Source organism: Furipterus horrens, unplaced genomic scaffold (genome assembly GCF_987537825.1).
Source record: "Furipterus horrens unplaced genomic scaffold, mFurHor1.1.pri manual_scaffold_11, whole genome shotgun sequence".
Lineage (NCBI taxonomy): Eukaryota > Metazoa > Chordata > Mammalia > Chiroptera > Furipteridae > Furipterus > Furipterus horrens.
Window position 1 is genome coordinate 50,714,829 of NW_028327181.1, and position 21,532 is coordinate 50,736,360.

The 21,532-nt window shown below is 41.5% G+C and overlaps 1 protein-coding gene across 2 annotated transcripts in view; it reads right to left on the bottom strand.

The window, feature by feature from the left end:
* Nucleotides 1-21,532, bottom strand: part of DNAH9 (dynein axonemal heavy chain 9) — a 303,753-nt gene that overhangs the window by 78,449 nt on the left and 203,772 nt on the right. For both annotated transcript variants that reach the window (XM_090290843.1, XM_090290844.1), the window contains 4 exons: nt 17,732-17,874; nt 16,976-17,137; nt 16,535-16,768; nt 6,887-7,147 (listed from right to left, as the gene is read on the bottom strand). In XM_090290843.1, the coding sequence (XP_090146969.1) occupies nt 6,887-7,147; nt 16,535-16,768; nt 16,976-17,137; nt 17,732-17,874 (800 nt within the window). The remainder of the gene's footprint in view (nt 1-6,886; nt 7,148-16,534; nt 16,769-16,975; nt 17,138-17,731; nt 17,875-21,532) is intronic.

Genomic DNA, 21,532 nt, shown 5'->3' on the forward strand with positions numbered 1-21,532 from the left:
GAAGGAGACCAGAGTTTGTCCCCGGTGGCTTCAGACTCCTCTGCATGGTGAGTGGAGACTCAGCTGTGTTCTTTCGGCACTTTAACTGACTTGCAGCCCATTAAGAACACATAATTACTTCACATTCAACTGAAAAATGTAAGGATGCCAACATACTCTGAAAGATATAGCTTACCATGAATAAAAGATAAGGTTATTATAAATTAATTCCCATCCTGGGTTGAAGAGAGTAGCACTGTAACCCAATTATTGTTATTTTTTCTTTAATTAAACTGCTTTGTTCCATGAGCTTGTTCTAACTACACCAGATGGACAGCAGAGTGGCACTTTCTGCTAAGATGACTTGACAGAAAGCTAGGCGTGGCCTGTGCAGTGACCGCCTCTGCCGAGGCGTGGGTTTGTCCTCTGCTCTCAGTTTCACTTGCCTGAGAAGGAAGTGACGGAAAGCGCTGGCCTTAGCGGGTCACTTCCCCTTTCCAGGCCTCAGCGTTTCATCTGTAACTGGGGAGCAGGGGCGCCACTAACCAGTAAGGGAAATTGTGCCATCGGTGCGCATGAACTGGACCAGAGGGAGCCTGTGCCCATCGGTGAGAAGCCTGTGATCTCAAAAGCACTCGCTTGGGGGGTGATTTTGTAAGTGGGGGACACTTTTGATTCAGAGATCAGAGCCTTGCGCCACATTAATGTGGGGTGCTCCTGGGCCTGGAAATCTATAAGCGAGGGGGATTTTTTTTTTTCTAGTGCCGAAATGGAAATATCTAGAAAGACGTTCCACTTGCTTTTGCAAATGTTCTTTCCCCTTCGGTCGTGGGGCAGGCATGGAGGACGGCACAGGGCAGGAGGCGGGCTGGCGCCCCTGTCTGAGCGGCCTCCCCTGGGTGGCAGAGGGCAAGGTGAGACGACCCCATCGGAGACAGCACATCCACAGTTTTAAAACACTTTAGGTTAATTATGTTTAATGTATTGATTTAAGAAAATATAAAAATGTATAAAGATGAAATTGAATTCTATAACCCAGATACATCATTGTTAATATTTCAAGTGTAATCCCTTCTAGTATGTTTTATATTCACATATATCTATAAGTTAATCACAAATCTTTGGGTTTTAGTGACAGAAAACCTAACTGAAGTAAAAAGGGGGGTTTTCTTGCTCATGTATCTGGAGAGAATGGGCTTGGAGCTGGCTGTGAGGCCGAAGGAACCACGTTTTGAATGTTTGCGGGACTCCCTGAAACCTTTCTTGTTTCTGCGTCTCTCTGTGCATGTATCCTTTTTGCGTACCAGCTTCACCAGATTTCGAGGCACGTGGCCTGCCTCTCTGACCTCAGCGCGGGTCACTTTCTCCATCTCTGCCTCTGCACTAGCCAGTCACCTCTCCCAGCACACTGACTGCCACGCTCCCTCCCACCTCAGGGCCTCTGCCTAGAACGCTTCTTCCCCAGCCATTCACATGGCTGACCCTTCTCATCCGTCACGATCTCATTCCAGAAAGCTCTCACTGCCAGCATCCCCTTCCTAGTCATTTCCTGTCTGAGCACCTTGGGGATGAGGCTTGGAGCGTATCCCTCATGAATAAGGGGTCGACTGGACCTGGATCCCACTTCCTCCCTCCCTCAAACTCCTGCTGATGCCCATCTTGGCCAAAGGAGACTGGAAGTTAAGAGGGCAAAGAGGGCTTTGGGTGAAACTGATGCAACTCGGTCTCCCAGGCCACGGACGGAAAACCGAGTGGGGAAGGGCAACAAGTAAATGCGCAGAGAGGTGAGACAACTATTAGATTTCCAGCACCATTTAGAAGGGCTCTTTACACACTAAAGACATTAACTCAAAAAGTTTTGTTTATAATATTCTGTGATATATGGAAGTTTAGTTTTTACATTGTCAAATTTAATAACACTTTCCCAGATGATATCATGATAGCATCCTTTGTTTTTATGCATGGAAGGGTCTTTCACATATATTAAAATTAATCTGATCTGATGATAGTTTTTCTCATTCTTCCACAGCTTCATTTCTTTCTTAATGTTAACTGTTTTACAAGGTAACACTGTGTTACCTTTTATTGAAAGGATAAATATTTATGTGCTGTGAAATATTTAGCAAAGATAAAGATGGAAACAAGAATCACTCACAATTTTACTACTCAGAGAAAAACATGAGTTATGTATATTGAAAAAATATATGTATATATATCAGGTAGACTAACAGAGAGACACAGAAAATTAATGAATGAATATATATGAACAAACATATCAGGCTTAGTCTATATATGTACACACACATGTATCACATATGTACACACATGTATACACATATCAATCTCTATTTGCAATATTTTTGAACCTGATTTTCACTTAAAATTATATCTTAAACTTTTTAAATGTTATTTTTATAAAACAAGATTTTAAATATGTCTTCTCTCATTTAGATGAGCCATAATTCATTTAGCCAACTCCATATTGTTGGACATTTATGTTATTAAATTTTTAATAGCTGGTTAAATGAATGAAATTTTAATGACATTAGAAACAACTAGATAAAACCAAAGCGGAGTTAAGTTAGAATTACATTTAACTTTTAAATTATTTGAGGAATAGAAACACCCTTATAATATTGAATATTCCCATACACAAACTTGGTATATATATGTACTTTTCTATTCACATTTTGTTTTATGTCTTTCAATACAGATGTACAGTTATCTTCACATAGTTTCAACAAATTTACTTCTGCTTATTTGCACCTTATGTTTTGGTTGCTATTTTGAAAATATTATATTTCTATTGGGCTACTGCTGATATTCAGAACGCTATTAAGTTTTGTAAATTATTTTGCGATGGGCGCTTAGCACTTCCCTTTTAGTTGTCTTATTATATTTTTATGACATCTATGAATAACAATATGTTTGTCTGGTATATTGTAAGGTTTAGATGAGAGCACTTTTCATTTATTATTGCATTGGCTGGGAATGCTAGGATGCTCTTAGGGGAGTCGTGATCACAATGTGCTTCTTCTGTTAGTGGGAACGCCCCCCCTCCCGCCCCCTGCCGTGATCTCCCTATAGATGGGACACTGTGCTCCCAGATTGGGTTTGATTGTCATCTTTAGCAAAATATCCAAATATCCATTTAGTCCTACTTTCCTGAGTTTCATAAAGAATGGGTGTTAACTTAAGTACCAATTTGACATCTCTTAGAATGATGGTCAAGCTTTTTTTCTTTAATCTGTGGTTGGGTATGGTTATATGGCTAGTCTCATATATAGAAATCTTACCAGTTGGTGGCATACTGTTACTGTATGAATAGTCTTATATATGGAAAACTTATAAGTTGGTAGAATGGTAATTTGATTTACTGATATTTTATATAGATGTCTTATATCACTATTCATAAGTAATTAATTTGAGGTTTTATTTTCTCTATAACTTCTAGTATCAAGCTTATCACATAAGAAAGGCCTTAAGAAGTCCTGTAGGAAAGAAGTCTGTTCAATTCTGTAGCCCTAGAATTTTCAAAATGATTATAAAACCTGCTTTTTATATGACTTGTTGATATTAAGTAAAAAGTCAAAGGATAGGAGAAAATATTCACAACATATACACCAAGGGGTTAACAGTAAAAATTTATAATGAAAACAGTAGGTCAATAAGAAAAAGAAAACTGTCTGACAAGGAAATGGACAAAGAACCTGAACAAGCAATGAACAAAAGAAGAAATCCGATTATTTGAAAGGATGCCCAGTCTTATTAGAATGAAACCCTTTATAATTTTTAAAAAATGAAAATTTTTTGCTCTTATTGAGAACAAAGTGACTGTAAGTGTCTAAGACTGGCAGGATCAGCTTTCCCACCCCCTCTGCTTTGGTCAGTACATCACCTTCTCAGACCCGCCTCCCTCTTCCAAGACTCTTTGTGATGCCGACAGCCCACCTGGATAATCCAGGTAATCTCCTCATCTCAAGATCCTTAACATCATCATACCTCAAAGTTACTTTTGCTCTGGGGATTAAAATTCTCAGGTTCCAGAGATTAGGGCGTGAATATCTTTGAGGGAGGAGGAGGCATTAGTCAGCCTGCCATATTGCTTTACCAAATTTCTTTTTGGCCCAGGGAAACATTTGCATGTATGCAGTAAAAACGGATGCACAAGGGTCTTTGTACTGGAGAGATAAAGAAACTGATTAAACACTCGACAATAGCTAAATAGCATAGAACACAATTATAGCATGGAGCACTGTGAGGCATTATATGATGTTTCAATGTATGTACTGGCATGAAGTAGTCTTATTTCCTGAGGAAAAGTCAGTTGGCATCATGTAGGGCGGGGCAAAGTAGGTTTACAGTTGTGAGTATGCGAAACAGAGTTTATTATTATTTATTAATTATTGTATTTTTTATTTATTATTGTATTTTTTCCATACAAAAACTGTAAACCTACTTTTGTCTCACCCTGTATGTTTATATTTAAAATATGATACACTATACACACACACACACAAACACATATATATGTGTATATATATATATATATGCCTTTGTACATATATAAATGCACAGAGCAGGGGTTCTCTCCTGGGAAGAAACTGGAACTGGAGTGAGGAAGAGGGTCATGTTATATTTTACTCTATATACTTGATACTATTTGAATAATTTTTAACAATGTAGATGTCATTATATGATATTTGTGTAATAAAAAAATAAGTTCCCTGTAAAAAATGCAAGGGAAATCAAAAATTTCAAATAACTTTGTAGGGAAAAAAAGGGCCATGAAATTGCAAGCTAAACTATTCCTTAACTAGGCAGGAAAGTTTTATTGGGTTTATTTCAGTTTAGCTATAAAAGTGAAATGAAGCTGCCAAAGCAGAAACGTAAAATGTGCAGGACTCACTACCAAGCTCCGATTTACAGGTCTTCTTTGCATTAACTAAAGATTCATCGTTAACCTTGAAAATGATGAGAAAACAAGGAAGTGGTTCTTCACTACCGGAGTCCTGTGAATGCACAGGGTTTGAGGGTACGCGGGGGTCCTCGGGCTCATGAAGTAATGCTCCCCTTATTGTGGGTGGTACAGCCAACCTAGTCCACTTCACCGCGTGGGGGTGGGCAGTGGGTGAAAGGGGTGCACAGGTCAAAAGGGACAAGCCTGCAGTTATAAAATAAGTCTGGGGACGGAATGTACAGCATGAGGACTAGAGTTAACAACACTAGGTTGTGTTTTGCAAGTTGCTAAGAGAGCAGATCTTAAAAATTCTTATCACAAGAAAAAAACCTGTAACTGTGTGGTAGATGGGTTAGCTAGCCTCGCTGCAGAGATTATTATGCAATATGTACACAAATACTGAAGTATTATGTTGTACAAGTGAAACTAATACTATATGTCAATTATATCTCAATTTGAAACATGGGTTGCAATCCGTGGACTGTAAACTCTGGCCCACAGTTGAACTTCTCAGTGGCATGTGGGGTAGTTCATGATCTTTCTCAATTCACTTGCAGAGATTAATTTCCGCATCAGCTTCTGAGGTACCCACTGCGTCCGCCTGGCTCAGGCACACCACGCCTTTTCATGTGTCCGTGTCTTTGCAATGTGACTCCTCTCTGGGTGAGGCTACGCAGAACTAATAAAAGAAGGTTTCAAAAAACCAGTATTTTGATTCTTGAAGCCTTCACTTGCACTGAGGGTACAAGAGTCAGGAATTTTAAGAATAAGTGAGAATTGTTGGTGAGTCCCACCCATTCTGCTTTTCAGAGAAGAAGATGTGGGGCATTTGCTCTTTCCTTTCAGTTCAAGTCTCGAGGGAGAGGCTTTAAGAAGACCACACAGAATGATTAAATGTTTTCCCCATAGTATGAGCAATAGAGCAGCCTGGGGTCTAATTTTCACCCCAGAAATCTGGAGTGTAAGAATAGTTGGCTAGACTCCAGACAGTGGAACTGGAGGCCGTCTGCTGTGAGGGCAGGTGTCTCCCATGGGCCAAGGCAAGGTCTTGGCACAGCACAGCTGGCACAGTTGTCTTCGACATTGACCATGCAGGCCATGTGAAGGGTTAAGTGAATTGCTAGACTCTCAGGAGAAGGGGGAGAAAGCAACCTGCAAGGGAAAGACATCCCGACACAGCCAGGGTCCGTCACTCTCTGGTGCGAACTCCTGATGACATGAGCCTATGTATCCTTCCTTTTTTCTCGTTGCTCCCTTTGCCCCTCAGCTACGGTCATCCAAGTGGGAAAGAACCTTAACTATGAAAAATGATAAACATGTCCCCCCAACACATGCAACAAATTTTAAGGGAACATAAATAAAACTGCGTTATGAATACATTTCAAGAGCCATGCTTGTCCCACCTAATGGTTATGCATGTGAGCTAAATGTAGTTGACACCAACTTGCATGCTGTTGCCGATGGAATACTTGCTAATTTTGATTTTGTAGATTTTCTTTTATACTGTGGAAACACCTTATTTTACTCTCATGTCCTAAACATTTTCATAGGGCCTTCGAAGGCTTGTGTATCCTACAACATGTACTGGATAAAATGGCTGGAAGATTTCTGGGCTTGGATTCCAAAGTCCAGATCTAATATCGAGGTTGATGCCTCCGGGCAAGTCAGTTCTCATCTCTGGGCCCTAAATCACTTGGTCCATCCTGTCCTGATTGGTTCTAAGACTCATGTCTCTGGGATTTCATTGGTAGCTTGTGAAGCCTGACATAGAGTTCATGTAAATAGATTTTGTTTGCTTAGTGAATAATCTAGTGACAGGTGGATTCCACTCTAAGACCTCCCCACTTTGCCTTTATCCCTTTGGAACGCCAGGGTATGCCATTGTCCTTGGGTCAGAGGAGGCGTGTGCTCCTTCCCCAGGGGATGAGCAGCCAGCAGCCCCCCTACCTTATTGAGGGTGTTGAGAGCGGCCTGGGCTGCTGTGAGTGCCGGCTCCGCCTTGGCCAGGTCCTCTTCACAGTCCTTCTGCTTCTGCTCCACCTCTAGCATGATGAGGGCCACCTTCTGCTCCTCCTCATCTGCCAGGGCTTTCTCTCTGCTCACCTTGTCAGTCTCTGTGCCCACCTCTTGAATCAGCTTGTCTGCATCTTCATTCTTCTGCTTCAGCTCCATCTCCTGGGTGGCCAGCTTGGCTTTCAGATCATCCACCTGCAATAGAGATGCACCAGGCTTACTGGGAATAAAGGGACTTTGGACATGGCCCCAGGTGTCCAACCCTGAAGGGCAGAGCTCTTAGCTGAGACTGTGGAACATTGTACTCTGTCTTCCGCACCCCCCTGCAGTCAGCATGGTGGAAGATTCTAAGCCACACATGCACTCACCTGTTTTTCTCCTTGATGCCCAAATGGCTCAGGCAGCTTCTCACTGACATTGGGGCCTGTAATCCTGTAAAAATTAATGTGCCTAACATAATACATTGCACATAGTAGGCCCTTCATAAATACGTCCTTATTTAATTGAAATTGGCCATTGAGGAGTATAAAAAGAATGTAGCAAGTAATAAAAAGTGTCTATTGTGTATCCTGAGACTGAATATATGGACGGTGGCCAGACCACATAGAAAGTAGAACTCTGACCCACAGCCTGTAGCACCCTGCCCAGGAAAGCAACCCATTACCTACACTGAACAGCTCAGGATGCCAGCCTGTGTAAGTCAGGCTTGTGGGAAGGCAGGCTACTGTCTGGGTAAGAATCCAAAAACAGAAACAGTACCCTCTGTAACAATTGAGCCCAAATGGCCAAGACTTGATTCAGAACTGACAACTTCCTTAATTTTTGTCTCTGTTTCCAACTTAGGAGCAACCAGAGGAAGTCAAACATGCACCCCTGACTGATCACACAGGACACCCCACTTCTAGTCAGCCCACCTACATCAGGCCTTCCCTCTGCCCCCATAAAGCTCTCCTCCTCCTCCGCCTGCCTTCGGGTCTCAGCCTCAGTGCAAGCAGGTGGCTGACACTCTTGCTAGAACAAGCTCTGAATAAAGAGCTTTTGCTTGTTCTCCTTTGGCTGGTCCTCATTTATTCCCACAATCCAGGCTGACCAAGTTGAAGTGGGGCAGCAGGAGTCTCAATGGTCCAGACCAGCCGGGTTTACCGTCCAGCCTCCCTATCTATATGCATTTTGGAGGCAACAATGAAGGGATGGGCATATCAGCACCTAGGGAACTATTTCTCTGAGTAGCTGGACAGAGGGGAATGGCTTTCCATGTACATTCAGATCAGTGGACTGTAGTAGTTCTCAGAGTATAGTCCCCAGAGCAGCAGCAGCAGCACTGCCTGGGTTCTGGTTAGAAACGCAAATTCCTTGGCCCACGCCAGACCGACTGAATCAGGAATGCTGGCGGTGGGGCCCAGCAATCTGTGCTTTACAGGTCCTCTGGGTGAATCTGAGGCTCAAGGGCCCAGAGTTATGGCCCTTTCACATGCAAATAGAAGATTCAGATCTGTTTATTTGTGGAAAGTAAAAAAGCCATTTGTATTTGCAACATGGTCCATAAACTTTACACTCCAGAATGACCTCTTGTCTCTCGTTTTCCTGCAGTCTATTTCACACAACAACCAGAGATTGCTTCAGAGCTCCTGGAACAAGCCAAACAGATTCAAATGCTTTATGATGCAAAATACATAAGGGGAAGTATTAAACGGAGGCTTAGACACGCTGATAATTCCCCTTTTATGGCAGATCAAAAGAACAGAAAGCAGGAGAGAAAGAATGCTCTCTAATTTTGTGTATTCATGGAAACCGGAGACTTTGCATTAACCTCAGACAGAGGCCTGCTCCCTAGAACACATCTTATATCCCCATATTGGAAGGTTAATACATTTCCATCCCCCGTTGTTCAGCTGCAGAGAGTTATTTCTACAAGGACAAAGATGCAATTGTAAATCAAAATGATTGAACCATATAATCACTCCAGTCAGCAAACACACCAGTAACTTTTTGTTCCTTTTTAAATCTTGGGAGATTTGAGAAAATTGAAGTGGGTTTTTTTTTTCTCTGCTGTTTGTTTTGTTGATTGAAGATATGGCTTATGACCTCAGGCCCAAGGTAAATGATGACCTGCACTGTGACTGGGAGCTTTATAGCTCTTAAGCTGTGGCCCGGAGTGACAGGAGGGCCCAGCCAGTCAGAGCGAGGCAATTCCCCACAAGGCTGCGGAGAGGGTGTAACCCAGCAGCATTTCACGGCTCTTCGGCAACAGATCAGGACATCGAAAGAGGTTACTTAAAAGTTTTCTCTTTTTTTCCTTATTCAGAGCATTCGAGCCCTCCTCTGGATCTCCTGTTGTTTAGACGTTCCCACACCTGGATAGCAAGAGGGCCACAGACATGGAAGAGACCCTTTCTCTCACTCTTGCCGGCTACATGAAGACTGACTGTGGGCCCTGACTGCTGTGGCTCAGTGGATTGAGCACCAGCCTGTGAGCCAAGTGTCGCTGGTTTGATTCCCAGTCAGGGCATATTACCAGGTTGTACGTCAGGTCCCCAGTTGGGGGCACAAGTGAGAGGCAACCACACAGTGATGTTTCTCTCCCTCTCTTTCTCCTTTCCCCTCTCTAAAAAGAAATTAACAAATAAATAAATTAAAAAAAAAGAAGACTGACTATGTGTGGCCTAGTAAAAAAAATCTTCAGCCCTGTTCTGATAATATAGTTTGATTTTCTTTTGGAGAACAATTGACTCGGTGGTTGTCATTTGATCCTGGCTTAGCCAGTAAAGGCATCCAAGCCACAGAGGATGGTTCAACTAGGAGTAAACCAGTGCCCCAAAGAGGACAATTAGAACCACTGACCGTTAACCCAGGAACTTGGCTGAAAATACCAGGCACGAGGCACCCCATTTTATACTGGGGCTGCAAAGCAGACAGAATACAAGCCATGGGAGTTGCCTGCCTGAACAGGGACACCCACTGAGCATCTAGCTGCAGCCCTGTCCAAGTTAAGCTCTATCCCATACTTCTCAGTTATATGAATCAATTCATTTCTATTTATTTTATTTTGCTGTTTTGTCTAAACCAGTTTAGTTGGGTTTTGGTTAGTTGCCATCAGAAGGGTCCTAGGAAATATAAGTAATCTGAACATTTTCTCTCTCCTCCTTCCCTCTGCTCTCTCTTCCCTTCTCATCCCCTTCCCTTTCCTGCTTTTCATTTATGTTTTTTTTCTTTTTACTAAGTAAATTTGACTTAGGTTTTTTTTTTTTTTCCCACTTGCAACAACAAGAGACCTGAAGAATACATCATTGTAAATTATTAAGTGTCAACTTCAGGTAGATTTGGTGGCCTGAGATTATTTGAAACCTTAGATAAACCGAATTTAAATGTTCTCAGATTGACACACTTGTGGTTTAAATTCTACATGCAGTAGCCTATAGGCCTTTTGTGAATATTCTTCAAAAGGACAACCCTACTTCCTCCTGAACACACCCAAGTTAGATACAGAAGCGAAGGTGACAGTGGATTCTGAGGATATTGGTGAGAGATGAAGTGAGAACCCAAGTCAGGTCTGGGAGCTCTGATGGTGTGAGGACAGAGAAAGCAAGTCATATCAACTATGAAGACTTCAGCTGAAGCAGAAGCTGAAGAAGAGGGAGAAGATGCCACCTGAAGACCCAGAGGGACCAGCCATCCGTCATCAGAGCTGAAGGGGACTGGGGGCCACACTACAGTGTTTCATCACCTGCCTTGGGGCCCGACACTACCCCGGAGATGAGGAAGAAAACAGCCCAGAGGTAGAGTGAGAACTCTGAGCAGCTGCCCTCCAGAGACCAAGTTTTTAACCTGAAGTCTCGAAGTCAGCTGAAATGCAGTGTGGAGAGGTTCCTGCTCTTAAATAAAAAAGATGGCTCCTGAGCTAAATGTAGTTAGAAAAAAATAAAGTTGCATTTCTGACCAGCTGTGGCTAAGCATGAAATTATATCTAAAGTTTATAAACTTTAGATTACTATACAATTGTTTATTATTGTAGTCATTACCATTATCATTACTACTTCTAATACAGCTATTATTGCTAAATAAATTTGGAGTCTGTCTGAGCTAGAGCTGTGAGATTAATTTAGTCTACTCCCACCAGATTATGAACACCAAAAATGGTCATAATTGGGTAGCAGGAGGCTGATACAATGTAATTCAACCCATTATCCTTATATCAGGTTATGATGATACGCTTAGGTTCTTTTTCCAAAGGAACAATTCCAGATGAAGCATTTCTATCAAAGTTAGGAACCCCAGATCCCATTTTTATAAGAAAAATCAGCATTATAATGATCAATAGTATGAAATATACACCATGTATACAATATTGCCAAGATCCACCCTCCATCCCCACTCTGAGTTTGTAAGTTATTTAGAACTTGCTCATTGGTTATTTGCCTATCCACCTATCATATACCCATCCATCCATTTACACAATTCCTAATATGTGCCCATGAGTCCTGGTTTCTGCCCCTGAAGGACTGCTAACAGTATGGCATAGTACATGCAGGAGAAGAAACTTAATTCAAGGATGGAACCACAGAGAAGGCAATGATGCATAACTACTCAAAACTTAGAAGGGCTCTGGGCAGTAGGGTAGCAGACAGTGTAGGTCTGAACAGTGACAAACTGACGAGGTGTAGGCCCATGTAAAGACACAGTGATGTGAACTACTTGTGGAATGTTGTGGGAACTACAAATAGTCAGTGCTGTTGGAGCTCAGGCATAATGTGATAGAACAGAGGAAGAAAACAGTGAAGCAATATGCAAGGATCTAATTTTAAAAGCTCTAAAAAGGATCAGAGCATTTGAACTGTGATATCTAAATCATTAAGACCTACAAGAGAGAATACTCAGACGTCCAGCTCGAGCAAAGATCACTCTAAGAGCAGGTTGGAAGCTGGTTTAGAGCCTCACTGTCTAAGCTGGTATTCACTAGCCACATGTGTTTAATGAGCATTAAAATGTGCCTTGTCCCAATTAAGATGTGCTGTAAGTATCATCATGCACACTAGTTTTTGACATTATGTAGAAAAAGAGCAAGTATTTTATTAATAACTTTCTTACAATGATTACATGTGAAATATTTTGGGTTAAATAAAATATATTATTAAAGTATATGATAAAGTATATGATAAAATTATATCTAATTACATTATTCTATTATAACAAAATTAACTTGCTTCATTTTCCATTTTTAAAAATTCTCACCCAAGGATATTTATTGATTCTAGAGAGAGAGTAAGGGAGGGAGGGAGAGACATCAATTGGTTGCTTCCCATAAGTGCCCCGACCAGGGACCAAACACACACCATATGTGTCTGAAAGGTGATCGAACCAGTGACCTTTCAGTTTACAGGATGATGCTCCAACGACCTGAGCCACACAGGCCAGGGCTCATTTTACATTTTTTGGTGTAGCTACTAGAAAATCTAAATTTGCATACATAACTTATAGGATATTTCTAGTACTGGTCTGGAGTGCTGCCACAATATCGTCGGCCGTCGTCGGCAGCCGTCCGTCTCGAGAGACGATGGTGTAGCTTCTTAAGAGTCTATCTGCACCGCCGAGAATGACTGTGCAGTCCGACTCGGGAGTGACACGGTATCTGTCTCCTCCCGTGCTGAATCGACATCTTGCGATGATGCTGGAGTGTCCTCTCCAGTGAAGCTGAAGCTACAGAGCCTGGGCAGGGTGATATGGAGGGTCTGCTGTTGCCCATGCAGCAGACCCCCCCTCTCTTCGCAGCTGAAGGGTCCAAGGGAAAGACGGAGTCAATACAGCTTGGCTTCAGGTGCGCCGCAGGAGTTGCCGGTGTTGACTACAACATCAAACCGCCTTAGGGACTCCGGCTCCGGATTTTCTGTCGGGGTTTACTCCCTTAGCCTTTCCCCTGAAGAGGTATGCCGCAAGGCAGCGGAGGTTTTTTGGAGTCAGAGTTTTCCTTCTCTGATGTGCCCTGACTGGAAGATCGAACCAGCGATACTTAGCTCGCAGGCCGACGCTCAATCCACTGAGCCAAACCAGCCAGGGATTGTGTTGCCACAATATAGTAAGGGAGATAAAGTAGAATACTCTTCACTAATTAATGTGTTTATTCAACAAATATTGAATGAGTGCCCACTCTGTTCAGGCACTGCTTTAAGCACTTGGGATACATTGAATAAAACAGAGAAGGCTCCTGTTCCTTATAGAACTTATATCCAACACATGGCAATAGACAGCAAAAAAAAAAAAACCAAACAACCCCAAAACAAACAAACAAACAAACAAACAACAAAAAAAAGAAAAACACACCAAAAAAACCCCCTAATAAATAAATTATATAATTTGTTAGAAAGGCCCTGGGGTGTAGCTCAGTGGATTGAGAGTCGGCCTGAGAACCAAGGGGTCACCAATCTGATTCCCAGTCTGCTCCACACATGCCTGGGTTGCAGGCCAGGTCCCCAGCTGGGGGCACATGAGAGGCAACCGCACATTGATTTTCTTTCCCTCACTTTCTCCCTTTCTTCCCCTCTCTCTAAAAATAAATAAATAAAATCTTTAAAAAAATAGAAAAGGGTAAATGCTATGGGGAAAAGGTGGGGTAAGGGGATTAGGACTGGTATGGGGTTACAACTTAAAACGGGGTGATCAGGGTGAGATTCACTGAGAAGGTAACATCTGAAGGAGACGAGGGAGTGAGCCATGGGGGATTTAGAGGACAGAATATCCAGGTAGAGGGAAAGGCCAATGCAAAGCCCTGCTGGGAAAGCAAAGCAGCAGCGTGACTGGACAGGAACATCACCAGCATGGGGTAGCAGGAGATGAGGTCTGAGAGGAAACAGGGCAGGGTTTTGGAGGAAGCTTGGAAGCCACTGCAATGAAGGAACTAGGGGCCAACACTATGTCAGGGTTTTGAGCAGAAAAGGGACATGATTTAATTTATGTTTGAAATCAATCACGCTGGCTGCTCTGTTGATGATGGACTTCAGGGAGGCAAAAGTAGCAGACGAACGACTTAGAAGGTATTGTGGGCTCCCAGTAAGATGACAGTGGTTCAGAGCTGGGTAGCAGCAGTGCAGGAGGTGAGAGCTGGTGGAATCCTGGGCATATCTGAAGTTAGAGCCAACAGTGTTTTCTGGGTGTAGCCTGAGAGGAATAGAGGGAGGAGAAGAGTCACAGACGACCGTGAGAACTTTGGCCCAACGGGTGATGCAAGGAGCTGTGGTGAAGCGGGTTTGGGGTGGGGGAGCGATCTGAGAGTCTGATTTGTTAAAATAATCCAGGTAAAAAGTGTCCTAGGTCAAGAGGTCGAAACAGGGGATACAGCTAGAGGGATACATTTGAGAGATATTTAGAAAACTCAGACTTTGTTAATGCTTAACTGTGAGAAGCAAGAGAGAGGGAGGAGTCAAAGATATGCCCTGGTTCTGGCCTAGGTAACTGAGTAGGTCGAAGTGTTATTCACGGAAGAGAAGACAGAAAGAGAAGACACTGGAGCTGGTGCTGGGACTTGGGAGGATTCTCCACTAACTGCATGCAGATAGAGCTGGATTCACTGAATGGCTTAACCAGGTGTCTCCTTGTTAAACAGAGTCCACCCGAAACAGGAAAACGGACATTCATGCTTTCTTCACTGTCTGCTCAAAGACGCAGGGTTGGTACAAGATGGAACACTGGCTGCTGTTCTGTGAGTGGATAAGAGCAACTCACCCACTGCTTGCTCCCAGCAAATATCCTCTGCACAGACTGATCAGCCATTCCCAGAGGATAGGTGGGTAGGAGGTAGTACGGTGCTGGTAGAGATGCAGAATGTCCTGAGGGTACAGTCGGTGGGGGGACAGAAAGAAGAAAAGGTGGGAGATGCTTAAAAAATCTGGTTGTGCTGCATCTGGGATTCTTTCTCATGCTGTTTTCTACACATCAGAGATTGACAGCAGCAGAAGGTGACTGGGAGAGAAGATGCTACCTTACTACGACAAAGGGGTACCCCAGGTAAGCCACGTGGACTCAGACTGGTGTGTGTGTATTTTAACCTTCCTTCAACAAAAGCTCTAAAAAAGGGCTTTGACCATGGCATGAAAGGAAAGAGAGCCATGTCATAGATCGTTGCCACATGCCATTTGTTGACAAACATTGAGTTTGAACAGACGTCTCACCATGTCTGAAGCTAAGTAAATAGAAAAGGTTTTTTATATAAATACAGAACAAGAAAATAAATAGCATCTAGAAGACTAAGAAGAAGAACACAGCTCTGAAATGGCCCACTACTAGATCCAGAAAAAACATGGAGGAAGCTCTTTGGCATCATTGATAGAACAGTTTCTGCAACACCGTTTCAGAAAAACAGGCTAAAATAAAAAAGCAACGGGGAAGCAAAAAGGATGAGGTGAGGAAGGGCTGGTAGGGTATTAAAAATGTAATGGCATAATTAAAGTCATCACTGGAAGCACAGGAGCAGAAGCAATATTACACCCTATCAAGTCAGTATTGTTGAGGATAAACTTGAAAAACTCCCCTAGAAGGTAGAGAAAAAGGCCAAAGGGATGAAAACAGTGAGTGAGGACATAACAGATATGGGGCACAGGGAACCCATCTGGCTAATCGCTGCTCCTGGAGCAGAGGCCAGAACAGATGAACAAAACCACGTAACAGAAGTAAAATTTCCCAAGCAGAGGAAAGGATCTGAATACAGATTGCAAAGCTTCACTGCATCCAATTAAATGAGCTGAAAACCTTTAGACATATTACACCTGTGAATCCAGACACCGAAGTGGGGAGAAAGCACACGTCAGAAGAAGATGTTCAATACAGCCGTTCCAAAGGCGAAGCCGTGAGAAATGATAGCACACGCAAGGCTTGGATACCCACAGGGACAAGCTGTGTGTGCAAATGAAGTTTCGTCAGCTTGTGAGAGGCTGGCTCTGTGCTGGGTAAACAGAGCATAGAAAGGGGCCACCGAGGGACTAGCGACGTTTGATGAGCATGAGCAGGGGCAGAGAAGGCGCTAGAGTTGTCCCCAATATAAGGATAGTATATTGACTGAAATAAACTTGTTCCATTTGGAAAAGTAAGTAGAAAGTTCGGACAGGACAACAGTGGCCGTCTTTTGATGGCTGACCACTTAGAAATATATGAGGAAATGCATGAAATGAGACAGGATTTGTTTAAGAAATTAGGTCCCAATGGCTCTTTGACAGAAGACTGTAAGACAAAAGGAACAGAAGAAAACTGGTGGGCCCCTGCAACCGTTTCTTTCAAACATTCATCTCTTTCAGTTTTAAAGGTGGGAGGGAAGTAGACTGGACAGGAAAGGAATGTGAAAGGAGGAGATGAAAAAGAGGAAGAGGGCAGAGGTGCTCCTGGGGATTCCAGCGCCAATGAGAGCGAGCAGCCCAGGCCTGAAGGTGAGGATGAGCTCAGCCTTAACTCTTGATACTGCTTCTGATAATCCCAGGGCCACTGGGAAACCATAAATAACCTTTAGACCTCAAGTTCGACCCCTCCAGTTCTCTGAGTGGGGGCTGCTCCCACTTCCTCTCGGCCCCCCACTGGCAGGAGAGACTGGAAGGGTGTCACTACCTTGGCAGAGGTGCTGCGGAGCTTCAGCAGCCCGTTCTCAAGCCGCTCCATCTTGGCCTTGAGCTCTTCCCTACTCCTGTGCAGCAAGCTCTGGTAGAGTCTGATGAACTCCAGAAATGACTTGGGGGTTGTGTAGTTGTAGCGCTGCTCGTTGTCCAGGTACGCCTGGGATGTTCGGTTGACGCTTGTGTGGACAAAAGCCATGAACTTGCTAATCGACTGCTTGACTGTGGGCTGCAATCAAAGAGCAGGAAATAAAGAGAGAGTCTCGCCATGAAGACTGGAGTTAATTGCTCCCAACCCCTGTTGTGTCACCACATGGAGAAAATTATCCCGATAACTCTATCCAAGCCTGAACTTGAACCCTGAAATTCTGGACATGGAATTCCTCATACCCTGAGGTCGAAAGAATCCTGAGGAGTGTCTCCTTTTCCCTCTCACCTCAATGCTCTCGGTGTTCTGCAGGAAGCGGAGGCTGACAGACTCCAAGGCCTGCTGAGGCCACTCGTGAAACCAGTCGATGGACGTGCAGTTCACGATGGCTGGGAACTTCCTGCTGCGGACACGCAGTTTGTTCCCCACGGGGGAGAAACAGAGAGTCACCTGAGACGTCAGAAAGGTGGGAGAACCAGAAAGGTATTAGGGAAGTACACAGACAGACAGATACAACCTTGGACTTTTTATTTTAATCCTCACCTGAGGATATGTTTATTGATTTCAGAGCGAGAGAGTAAGGGTGAGAGAGAGGGGAGAGACAGAGAGAAACATTGATCAGTTGCCTCCTGTGTGGGGCCCAGCTGGGGTTGGAATCCACAACTTATGTTTGTGCCCTGACTGAGGATTCAACCCACGACTTTTTGGGGTTTTGGGGTACTGGACGACACTCCAACCAACTTAGCCACCCAGCCAGGGCCAACCTTGGATTCTTAATTTCCCAGGAAACTGAGAAACAGACACAAAAATCTGTAATTACTAGCCAGCCTTTCTAGCCAAGAAAGTGGGAAACCTAAAACTGTATGAGGCAAGAGGGAGGCCATTGGCCATGAAGCAGAAGGGAAGGGCATCCTAGCAAAGGCTGAGAAGGCGCCTCCCGCTCCCTCCCACTCCCAAGACAATCAGTTAGGACAGCTGTGTCCAAAATATTAGTAGAGGCTTTCATGAATCATCTCCGGCCCTGAGCAGTAAATCCTTCTATACCTTCAGTTGTCGTCGGACACGGTCTATAAAGAATTTCCAGCAGTTCTCTCTGTTGTCAACCAGACCTTGGCTTTTAACTTCATTTCTCACATTGTTTATGATGTTTTCAACTTCATCATCAGAGTAGAGATCCGGGATCTCTCCTAGGAAGAAATGGAGCACAGATGGACAGCTGTGGCATCTGTCCGTGTGATGCAACTGGACATAATGTTATTCACCCTTGTGACACAGGTCTTTGGATTTCAGGCCGTGTTCCACCACTTTTGCTGGTGAAAGTGGGCAGACACCATATTTACTCCAAATCATGGTAGAAAAATTATACATTAAAGGATGAAACAGGGTATATGGAACCCTCTTGTCCTGGGTCAACAGCTGGTAGCTCAAGAGATTTCAACAGTCTTTTCCTCTTTGGCTTAAAGCATGTATTTACTACCTACTGTTCTAGAATTGTGCTCATAAAGGGCTTAATATTTAACAGGATAAATAAAACGGATGTAAAATAGCTATAAGACCTGGTGACAGGACCATGAGACACATACAGATAAGTCCATATATTTAAGAAGAAAGAGCTATCACACTATGCTGTATACCTGAAACTAATACAAAATAATATTGAATGTAAACTATAATTAAAAATAAAATAAAATAATAAGCTATCGCTCTTTATTAGTGAGGAGGGCAGAGAACAGGTGTGGCTTCATGAAATTTATACAAGTATGACATCTTAACTCGGTGGGGAAAAGATGAACATTCAATATATAGTATTAGGAAAGCTAGGGTTAAAAAAATATGGTTGGACCTTTATATTATACTGTACACTAGGATAAATTCCAAATGGGAAATTATTTAACTATAAAATAATAAAATAATAAGATGATAGAAAAAATTAGGGAAAAATTTTATAATCTCTGAGTGGGGAAGCACTTTCTAACTATAACTCAACATTGATATTTTTATCAATGAAAGATAAATTTGATGCATATAAATAAAAACTTTTATATAAAAATCAAAAAATTACACAATGAAACACCATAAGCAAAGTGTAAAAGCAACAAAACATAACCCCCAAAACAAATTAAGATAATGCATGTTTTCCAAGGAAGACATACAAATGGCTGAGGTACATGAAAAGAGACTTAACATCACTAGTCATCAGAAAAGTGCAAATCAAAACCACAATAAGGTATCACCTGACACTTGTTAGAATGGTTGTTCTATATATAAATGTAGAGGAAAGGAGACCCTTGTATCCTGTCAGTGAGATTGTAAACTGCTGTGACCACTATAGAAAAGAGCATGATGATTCCTCAAGAAATTAAAAATAGAACTACAGTATAATCCAGCAATCCCACTTATGGGTATATACACAAAGGAAACCCAACCATGATCTTGAAAAGGTCTCTGTACTTTCATGTTCATTGTTGTACTACTCACAGTAGCCAAAGTTTGAAAAAAGCCTAAATGTCCATTAATGGATGAATGAATCAAGAAAATACACTGTATATATATATCAAGAAAATATGCTATATATATGTGTATATATATCTCCATAGGAATATTATTCTGCCTCAAAAAAGAAGGAAATCCTATTATTTGCAACAACTTGAATGAACCTAGAACACATGATGTTAAGTGAAATAAGCCAGACACAGAAAGACCAACATTGCTTGGTGTTATATGTGGAATCTTAAAAAAAAGTCAGACTCATAGAAACAGAGTAGAAAAGAGGTTGCCAGGAGTAGAGGGGTGAACAAAATAGGGAGAGGTTGGTAAAGGGTTCAAACTTTAATAATTTATAAGATGACTAAGTGAAATCATATAGTTCTTGACTTTTTCTGTCTTATTTCTCTCAGCATGATATTGTTGAGATCCATCCATGTTGCCACAAATGGCAGTATTTTGTCTTTTTTTATGGCTGAGTAGTATTCCATGTGGGATGTAAAACTGAAAGCAACGGATGAGTGAACAAAAAGAACAAACAAACAAACAAACAACTCACAGACACAGACAACAGTAGGGTAGGTACCAGAGGGAAGGGGGCAGGAAAATAGTAAAATGTAAAGGGGGTTGGATATATAACGGGGAAAGGTTTGACTCTGTGTAGTGAGCACACAATGCTCTACGCAGATGAGGCATCATAGAATCATACACTTGAAACCTATATAATTTTATTAACCAATGTCACCCCAATAAATGTAATGTAAAAATAAATTAGTAAATAATGCAGTAGAGAAGAGGATGAATAAGATTTGAGGAGTGAATGTGTAACATGGTGATTATAGCTGATAACACCGTATAGTATAACTGAAATTTGCCAAGAGTAAAACTAAAATGTTCCCACCAAAAAAGGAAGAAACAGAAAATATGTGTTTAATTCAAATTATAGTTAAATAGCTAATCTTCTTAAAATGTAAACCCTCTCTCTCTCTTTCTCTCTCTCCAAATAAAGGAAAAGATCAATAACTCAACAGAGAGGCGGGGTAAAAGATACAAAAAAGGAGTTCACAGTATAGAAACTACAAATGTTTTTCAAACACATGAACAAATGCTTTACCTCACTTGTAATAACAGAAATGCACATTGAAATTATGCTTACTTTTTGTTTGTACAGGTCAGACTGGCAAACATGTGAACAGACATTCAACTTTACTCATAATAATAGAAATATACTTTAAAGTTACTCATAATAATTAATTTTTTACCAGGTTGGCAAAATCTGAAAGTTAGATAAAATATGTATTAATGAGGCAGCATATGGTAAAGTTTTTACAAATATTAACTAAATATACAATAAGAAATATGTGATGACCAAATAGGGTTTATCCTAGAAATCCAAGGATTGTTAAACATTAGAAAAATATATGAAAATAATTCACTATATTAATAGAATTAAACAACAATATGACCACTAAAGTAGATGCATAACATTCCTAAAAATGGTTAGCAAACTAGGAATAAGTGAGATTTCTCATAATAGATCCTATCTCAGCCAGAACTCAACGCAAACATCATACCTAATGGTGAAAAATTAAAATATTGTCTTTCAAATCAGGAACAAGACAAGCATGGCTGTTATATGTTTTGTATCCAACATTATATGAGGTCCTGGGCTATGCAAAATGTTAAGAAAAATAAATCAAATGTATAAGGATAGTTACAAAAAGAATAAAGCTATCACTGTTAAGAATCTAATTTTCTACATAGAAAAATCTAAGAGAATATACATATAAATAATCAGAACTCAAAAGCATGTTCAACAACAAGCCTGCTGGATATAAAATCAAAGTTGGAAATAAAATGGCATTTCTGTATTTCAACCAAAAAAAAGTTTTTAAAAAAGTTACTAAGAATACCAAAAAATAAATAAGGCAGGCAGTCACAAATATACAAAAAATGTGCAAAGGTCTTGATATAAAAAGTATAATACAATATTGAAGGGAGTAAATAAAACCCTAAGTAAATGGAGAGGAATATTTTTGTGTTCATGGGTGGATGATTCAGTATTACCAGTATCATAAAGATGCAATTCCAATAAAAAGACCAAATTGGTTTCTTTTTGGACCCTGACAAGCATATTTTAAAATTTATATGGAAGAGCAAAGGGCAAAAAATGGCTGATATTGTGAACAAGAACCAGAAGGAATTTGCCCTTCTAGAAATCAAGTCTCCTTATAAAGCTATGTTAGTAAAATTGGTGCTGCGGTAAATAAATAGAACAATGAGTGAAACACCTAGAAACAGACCCAAATACAGATCGATAATCAATATTAAAAATCAGTGTGCAAACAAGGGATAGAATAA